This window comes from Juglans microcarpa x Juglans regia, chromosome 6D, assembly GCF_004785595.1.
Source record: "Juglans microcarpa x Juglans regia isolate MS1-56 chromosome 6D, Jm3101_v1.0, whole genome shotgun sequence".
NCBI lineage: Eukaryota > Viridiplantae > Streptophyta > Magnoliopsida > Fagales > Juglandaceae > Juglans > Juglans microcarpa x Juglans regia.
Window position 1 is genome coordinate 9,018,683 of NC_054604.1, and position 9,273 is coordinate 9,027,955.

A 9,273-nucleotide genomic window follows, 5' to 3' on the forward strand; every position below is an offset into this window, starting at 1 on the left:
CATAGGAAGCATCCATCAGCATTAAAGTGCAAGAAGGATTCTATCCTTTTGCTTCTTAGAAATGAATAAATTCTAATAATTTTCTATAGCATGTATCTCAATTCACCAAAATCTTTTGCCTAATATAAAATTTTAAATAATTAGATGTTTTGGTCAAAAAAAGATGGTCTCGTTTGCTTTTATAATCATTCTCAATTCATCTTATCTAATCATTACAACTTTTCTAAATTCTCACATAAAATAAAATAAACAATTCAATTTTTCCAAATCCCAAAACAAAAATAATATTAAAAAAATATATTCTAATAATATTTTATTCAACTTTCAACTCATCTGCAAAAACAAACGAGGCTAACAATCTAATATTTATCCATCTTTTATGAGGATGCTTAGAGATGGTGTCTCCATATCCCCAATTCCCATTTGAAAATATAAAAAGAAAAAGAAAAGCAAGTGTTTTGGTATCAATATAGTATTGAAGTTGTTTGACAACAACCATATATTTTAAGGTTAATGGTCCATTGACAGTGAAATTTTGAGGGTGAGAGATGTTGAGAAGTTCCATACGGCTTAGGAATAAACTCATCATGGTCTTTATAAGGAGTTACGTCACTCCTCCTATTAGGCCTTTTATAGAGAGAAATGAGTGTCTCTATATGGTATCAGAACAGGTTAACCTATAACCGATAATGGGCTCCTGCGACCTACCCACAATGATGGTACCGAAAATACCGGCCCACACGTAAGGGGGCGTGTTGAGAAGTTCCACACGGCTTAGGAATAAACTCATCTTGGTCTTTATAAGGAGTTACCTCACTCCTCCTATTAGGCCTTTTTTAAGAAGAAATGAGTGTCTCTATAAGAGAGACTTCAATGGAAAGAGTAATCTAATGTCAATGCCACCCTCTGCGGGGGAGAGTAATCCAAATAAGCTCTGCACTTTTTGAGTTGTCTTATTAAACAAACAAATGTACTTTCAATGAAGTTGAATTCTTTATCAGCATGGGCTGTTACTTCATTTCATCAGAATCTTTCCTGTTAAATTATTCTATTGCAATTCAACTAATTAAATGCCAAGATTCATGTCATTTAAATCTTATCATTTTCCCGGGAGCAATGATACTCTTCGTCTTAAATCTTATCATTTTCAATCATTCTTGTTGACACGAGACATTTTAAAGGTATAACTGACGATAACAATCTAAAATAAAAGGACAATGCTAGGATGCACACCAAATGTGCATCCCAAATATGCACACAAATGCAAATGATTTTTTTTTTCTTTTAACATTTTTTAAACATCCTTAACTATTAAGAAAAAAATAAAAATATATATATAAATTCACTAATAATCACTTCCTTAACCATTAAGAAAAAAATTAAAAAATAAAATAAAGTACATAGGTGGACACATTTATGAGTCATACTATCATTTTCCAAAATAAAAACATCATTTCTCATATCCCAAAGAAGACTTGAACAGAATAAAATGTGTTGGCAATGTAAGCACTCTCCAGGAGAGTAAGCACACCCTCCCCTGGCATTATCCTTATCTCCAGTATGCAAGCCAAAACCTTCAAATCATGGTGCATTGGCTCATGAGTAGAAGGAACTAAGTAGTGTACAACATTGAGTAAGATGTATGAGGGTTAAACTTCACTACCCTCATGGTTGAGTTTTAATTTAGGCATGAGATATTTTAGTAGACCGAGGACAACAAAGGTTGATGAGAACAATCTATTCTGACAAATGAGATGCAGAATCTGGAAATCTGCTCATCATCACTTCCTGGACATCTTCATTTTCCTTTCTGGTCATGATGCTCTCCCTCAGCATGATCAGAATTGTTCACCCATGAATACATGGACAAAAGACCTATATGGGTCAGCTTGACTACAACAGTTAAACATGATGATAAGCTATGATATGATGCCTTGCTAACCTATAACAAAAACATTAGTATTATAAGAAGAAAGGAAAACAGAAAGATTAGGTTCGATTTTATAAGGACTTAAAAGATTCCTTTAACCAAACTAAAGAGGACAAAAGACAAGCAACACATAAAAGATTATCACTCAGTTCAGGTTGTTCATTTGGAAACATTTCAAAAGGGGTGACAAAAGCCACCGCCAGTAACTATATAAAAGGACTAGAAGCTGGGGAAGACAGTGATGTGCTTCAGTGGGTGTTTGACATCCTTTCCACCGGCATGCTTGACGAATTCGGCTGGAGAGAGAGAGCTGCCATGGCAAACACATACTATGCTTACTTGACTTTTTGTATACCTGTATAAAAACCCTTCAATTCTCTTACCGTTTGGGCCATCTCCAGTGGTAGTCACACTAGGCATCTGTTTCATCACATCCATCCCATTGTCTTGAAAGCAGCCTTTAGAAACTTTAACCTTCTTGGACGGTTTCTTAAGCTTACGCTTAGAAAGTTTCACTGATTTTCCCTTTTCTGTTGCTTCAGGAATAAACACAGGCTTAGTTTCCATTGGATTGGGCAATGACAAGGAACTGGTATCAACCTTTGCTGCAGCCACATCTTCCAGTCCGTCTTGGAATTTATGCAAAAACATGCAAGCAATAAAGCAGAAAAGAGAATGTGAAAGAAAAAGATACAGTTCAGCCGAAAACAGAGTTTCGTCAAGGATCAAACTGCAGGGATCTCAAGATTATAGAGAGCTGAAGCTTCTTTCTTTGAGGGTTCCACACAGGAACTCCTTTCAGCATTAATATTTTACACAATATAGAAAAGTCTATCAGATGAGCACTTGTGCATAAATATGAAAATATTTTTTTTTGTATGCAATTATTACTGGTTTAGATGAGAATGCTAGGCTATTATAGACAATTTTAAAGCTAGGAAAGTTTGCAAGATGTTAGGATTGTATAAAGCAAAGCAATGCTTTGTTGCATTCTAAAGTAGCATCCTCTTCCTTATTGCCCATTTTCTTTTTGGAATGTGGAACTACTTTTATTTTCTTCTATGCTAGCTTGGGAGGAGTATATGTTTACCATTATTAGAGTTGGCATGCAACTCTCAAAGTTTTTTTTCCCTTAGTTAGAAAGATCTATAAAACAAAAGCTGTCTAAAAGTCTATATATGGTTGCTGTCCAGAGCTGGTAAACATATATAGGTTTGCCGAGTATTTTACCTTTACTTTAATCTTTCTAATTAATCCAACATGATTGGTTAAGAGTACCTGCAATTGATCCTGGAGTTACGTTTATTTACCGAAAAACAAGTATGTTAAGTACATACTGCCATAACTTTAGTCTCCCTACCACCATAGTCATCAATTCATCAACAAATGTTAGTAAGACTTGACTCTCTAGAGTCTTCAAAAATATATCATTTCCAAATAATTTCTGTCTAAGCAGAAAAAAATTGAGACATCCTTTAAATACTTACCATATGAAAAGATCATGTTTTTAAATGGTAACTTTCATTTAAACATAAAGAGATTTGAAAGGAGAAGTAAACAATATCCACACATAAATAATTAATATGGAAATCAGTAATAATAAAAAAAGAATGCAAAACGGATTTTGACAATAATGACTAAAACTAGTGGTGTACAAATGCATACTTGTTCTGAAAAATTGCACATAGATTCTGTTCTCTCAACAGTAAGACTAAGTATATCCATCTTCAATTATATCCTAACCTCACTGCCAGCAACAATAATTCCATAAAGCAATTATACACACAGAACAAGCATTTGTACGTGTCAGTGCATGGAATGCTGAATGTTCTTCATGTTTGTTCATCTCACTGCCTTCTGCTGGTAACCATACTTGTCTGATGGTGGTACAACCACACAGAAAAGGGAAACTGCAAGTTAACCGAAGAGGAAGGCTAACTTTGACCATGGATGATCATTTGACTTCAATTGACATATTGGTTTGTTGCTAAATACTATAGTAGCCTTGTGATTTCATGCTCCTATAAATCTAAGAGAGGACATGACAAGTTAAAGTGAATAATCTTGGTAGATGTGGAAGATTATGAGAAAAAATAACCTTCCTGAGAATAATGTACTTCTAGAAGATACCACAAGGATTTTCATTAGCAAACAATTGGTTGAGAAGTAGGTGGTGAAGATGGCAGAGGAGATGAAGAGTCCATGTTTGATATAATAAAGGAAGCATGTGAAGCAACCAATCTTCTCAAATTACTAGATCCTTTTCTGGTTAAGCTCGAATCAATCATAATAGTAGATAATTGAACGTTTCTTTGTTTGTGAGGAAATTGCTAAAAAATGCAGAACATCATTGGACATTGGAAATCATGCATACCAACGATATGAGGAATCGTTTTACTTTTCATTGCACTTGGGAGGGCATGCACTCCTAATTTCAAGCACATGCTCGCACCAAATTAATAACTCTAGTACACTATAAAGATAAACTACTTACTTATGTTTGGCCGTTTCCTTTGTTTGTCGAGACATTGCTGAATATGGTATCGTGGATGTCTGTAAAGATAAAATAATCACTTTTGTCGATATGTGGTCGGGCTAAAATCTAATCTTGCAGTGACGTTATCTTTGTTTGTCGATTTCTTGTCGGATACGGATTCTCTATGTTCTAGTTATATGTGCATTGGTTCCAAATTCAGCATGACTAACCAATTACCTCAATTTCCCTTTCGTCCAAGTAAAACAACCTATTCTCTTGATTTTAGCAATATCGTTTTCTTTGTTTGTCGATTTCTTGTCGGATACAGATTCTCTATGTTCTAGTTATATGTGCATTGGTTCCAAATTCAGCATGACTAATCAATTACCTCAGTTTCCCTTTCTTCCAAGTAAAGCTACCTATTCTCAAGTCTCAAAATTGCCCTTCCAACAAAATTGCAGATTCCTACATCATGAATTTAGTAAGATAAAAGTTAATTTCTCATTCTGTTAAGATGTTTTAGGTATGACAAGATATATTCAACTCCAAATCCTAAGAAAGGGTAAATTTTAAATGAAAATTTTAGATTAAAAATCCAAACAGAGTGTAGAACTCTTTAGCAAGTTCTTCAACAGAGGCATATGCTGCTATTATCCTAAACATGATATCTGAAATCAAGGAATTTTAAACTAATTATGCTAACAGAGAAGCATATAATTAAAGCAATACCATGATTCATTTCTAATTAATAATTAATATCTTTTATTTTTTAAGGCAATCTCTCTACTTGAAAAAGCTCTATAAGAAGAAAGCAGAATAAAAGGAATATATACCCTTGAGTTTTCGCTTCCCATATATTTGTCCCTCGGCTTTGATCTTTCCAATGGCACGGCAAAGTGCAGGGCTCCTCGCCGCAGAAGCCACTGCCCAAGCAGCCACGTCATACGTCGGCGACGGAGGCACCGCCTTCTCAGCTGAAGGATTTTCTTTCTCAATGGCTGCCATGCCGCCTTTCCTCTGCTTCTCCACCAGACTCCTCTGGGCCTCTATTCTCTTCTTTGCCGGCAAGTCCTTGATCATAATCTCCCTTTGCTTATTCTCCACCGGCAGCGAGCAAGATCTCTGAAAAGAAAAAAAGATGCCCTGCATGGCCGAGTTGGGTTCACCGGTGTTTACCTTCTCGGTTATCATTCCAGCGTTCGAGGATGACCGGATTACAGGCTTTTCTTTGAAGTGTTCAAGGTGAACTCCACCCAAAGAGAGTCCGAGACTGAGGTCTAGTTTTGGTTTAGCATTGGGTAATTCGGTGTGCTTGGGATTCTTAGACGAGAATGTCAGCATGAGACTTCTTGGTTTTCCATCGGTTTGCTTGGAAAGGTTGGCTTGCGAAGTCTTTCCTTGGTTTGGTTCACCCATTTGGACACACAAAAAGAGAGAGTGAAGAAGGAACTGAAATTCTTCTCCTTTTTCCTCCTGTTACCAAAAAGGAAAACAGAAAGAGTTAAATGCATAAATTTGACATGGAAAGCTCGAAACCAGTACTGCAAAACCATGGCCAGAAAGTGTGAGAAGATGAGAGAAATCAAGAAGGACATGCAATTTGCAAACCCAGGAAAGCTCAAACTCAGTTTGAAAAAAAAAAAGAAAATAATCAGGATGCCCAACCCGAGTAAAGCAAAACTGAGCTTACGCGGTCTTTGCAGTCGATTGCAGCAGCAAGAGCGGACAAGTACAGGGACTGATTAACACAGAGAAGTGATTGTTGTTCGACAGAAGGAGAAATAGAAGCTATCGCGCACTTAAATACTTACACGGGAGAAAAAAACAAAGACAATACTTAAACAGGAGAAAAAAAAAAAAAAAACGAGGACAGTTTCGTTTGCTAGCTCCTAGTTTTGCAGGCGAAAATTGACAACGCAGTTGAACATTGTCCACGTGTTGAACAGTGGATAGGAATGGACTGTGAGAGAGGACGGTTTCACATGGCATTCGGTTACTGAAAATAGCTCAGAATCAGAGTGTGTGCGCAAGTTGAAGTTGCAGTTGCGCCTCACTCAGTCAGAGAACCATTTTCAGAACATGTCGACGTCCTCTATTTGCCAGAGCTAGCCTGTGCCGTCGCTTCCCTTGAGGCTGTCGCTGTCGCTGTTTGCGTTTGAATGTTGATTTTAGTTAAATTCTTTATCAATAGGAATTAGTTAAAGATGGTAGAATAAATTTTGTGAAATTTATTTAAGATGAGTTTAAAGTTTTATTTAGTTACTGAACTCAATTAAATTCAGCTAAGTTCAATCTAATTTTAAGGTGAGTCTAACATTCAAACACTCTACTCTTAAAGTACTAAATTTATCTTAACTCAAAACTTCCTTATATATGGAACTCATAATTTTTTTCAACTTAAAATATATTTATATGTGAGACTCACAATCTTTTTCAATTTTTCATAAATAGTATTAAATTCATCTTAACATCCAAACACATTTTAAACTCAGTTTAGATGGGTTTCATATAATTCTCTTTACTACTTAACTCACTACTATTCATAAAGAACTCAACTCAGCTGAGTTTAGTTCAACATTCAAATGTAGCCTAAATGTGTTTAGATGTTAAGATGAGTTTATATGTATTTATGTGAAATTGAAAAAGATTGTAGGTCTTACATATAAAAAAATGTTGAATTGAAAAAGGTTGTAGGTCATACGTGTAAAGAACTTTTGAGTTGAGATGAATTTAGTAATTTGAGAGTTGAGTGTTTGGATGTTAGACTTAGTTTAAAATTAGACTGAATTGAGTTGAACTCAGATGAGTTTAACAACCAAACTGGACCTAAAAATTTGTGGATAATAGTTAAATTTTTTGCATTAAGATATTTTATGAGATTTTAAAAAATAAGAGAGAAAAAGTTAAATAAAAATATTATAAAATTAAAATATTTTTATAATATAATTTTTATTTTGAGATTTAAAAAATTTGAATTGTTTCTTGTGTTTTATTTAAAAATTTGTAAAAATTATAATGATTAGTTAATGATTAAATAAAAAAATTGAAGATTTGAAATTAAAAAGTGTTTCAATTTGTATTTTTAGATATTGATATGAAATAAGATGAAATAAAATCATCTTACAATCCAAATAGATTACAATCTATGTCTAAACAATTTTAATTTTTTTTTATATCAATGTCCAAACAATTTAAGCATTACATTCGTGTAACAGACAAAAACAGTTAACACTAATTTCTTTTTAAAGTAATGTGATATGCATATAATGTCAATCACTTTAATTTAATGAAATCACAATCTTGCTGTATTCCTTAATCTTAAGGCTCAGATTGGGTTGAGAGATACTCTCAACCCATCTCATTTCAGATAATCTCATCATTATCACTTTTATAAATTCTCACATAAAATACAATAAATAATTTAATTTTTTTAAATTTTAAAATAATAATAATATTGAAAAATAATATTCTAACAATATTTTATTCAACTTTTAACTTTTATTCCAACTGTAATATTGTTGTATGTAGGAATTGTGAATAATGATATTTTCAATTTTTAACGAAATGGATAATGTCTATTTATTGTAAAATATAGATTATTTTAGTCATTTCACATTATCTCATTTATGAACGTAATGCGACGTAATTATCCTACTGCATATAGAGGAGCTTTTGTCACCAATTTCTTTTCCATGTTTAACCCATTGAAAATCAAGAGAAGTTGGTGGCTTTGGTTTAGGAGTTTTTTTGGTAGATTATAGAGAAATCTTAGGAAGTCACAATTTTACACTTGAAATTTGATATGTGAAACAAGAAATGAAGCTTGAATGTACAATGTAGTGCTATGAAAATTAGTTTATATGACTTTATTTCTCATATTTGTCACTAAATGAAAAACAATTAGAAGATAGCCCAAAAATGTAAAGATGGGCAATGCACCAAGCGAAAAAAAAAAAAAAAAAAAAAAAAAAAAAACCTCTTAAACAATACAATGGACCAAGGGATACGATCGAAATTTATTAGGAGTAAAATAGGGATGTGAATGAAAAGAGCCGTGTATGAGCTACTTGAGCTCGCCTATTATAGATTTGCTATATTATAATAAATGAGTTGCTCGTAATATAATATTTGTTCAAATATTAAACGAGCAAAACTTGCATAACTCGGTTTAGACTCATAAATAAAGCCTGTATAAATTGATCAACTTGGTTCGTTTGAACTTGTTTTAAAACTCGTAAACTACGTGTTATATGTGTTATATGTATTACATGTTAGCTGCAATTTATGTATTTAATTATATAGTATCAATGTATTTATTCTTAATCTTATATATTATATTTAGTTATGTTCCTAAAGTATGTAAAAGATTTTTGGTATAATTTATTGCATGTAATTAGTTAAAGAGAGATGCTTGGGTCACGATTTTGGATCTGAGCTTTTTTATCTAGACATTCTATTTTATTTAGTGATTAAGTAAGTATTTTTTAATAATATTATGAATTCTTTTTTAAATGTTTAAGGATATAAAAAAATGTAAGAAAAAAAAAATAAAAAAAATGCATTTAACCTTATCATGTGCTAGTATGCTAGTATGACTCTTAGTTATATTATATATATATATATATATATATATATATATATATATATATATATATATTTGTAACTATATATATAATAATAACTATTTCATTTGTGATCTTATATATCATGTATTACTTTTTCTTAAGATAAATCTACTTTTTTTTTTTCCTTTTTTTTGTTCCCATATATATCAACCAACGTTGTTTTAGTAACGTATCAATGTGCTAGATCTTGACAAAATTTGTCCATATATCTCTTGCGGAGATTATCCTGCAAAATCGAATTC

The 9,273-nt window shown here is 32.7% G+C and overlaps 1 protein-coding gene across 4 annotated transcripts; it reads right to left on the reverse strand.

Annotated features, from left to right (window-relative positions):
* Window positions 1–1,977: 1,977 nt before the first annotated feature.
* On the reverse strand, window positions 1,978–6,251 carry LOC121236209 (ninja-family protein AFP3-like). Of its 4 annotated transcripts, XM_041132748.1 has the most exons (4): window positions 6,097–6,251; window positions 5,240–5,879; window positions 2,314–2,559; window positions 1,978–2,240 (listed from the first exon to the last, which is right to left on the reverse strand). In XM_041132748.1, the coding sequence occupies exons 2-4, from the start codon at window positions 5,820–5,822 to the stop codon at window positions 2,179–2,181; spliced, it is 891 nt and encodes a 296-aa protein (XP_040988682.1). In that variant the 5' UTR covers window positions 5,823–5,879; window positions 6,097–6,251; the 3' UTR covers window positions 1,978–2,178. The 4 variants fall into 4 exon arrangements, with proteins under 4 accessions (XP_040988682.1, XP_040988680.1, XP_040988679.1 ...); XM_041132746.1 differs by having other exon boundaries at window positions 1,978–2,460; XM_041132745.1 differs by having other exon boundaries at window positions 1,978–2,535.
* Between the last annotated feature and the right edge of the window lie 3,022 nt (window positions 6,252–9,273).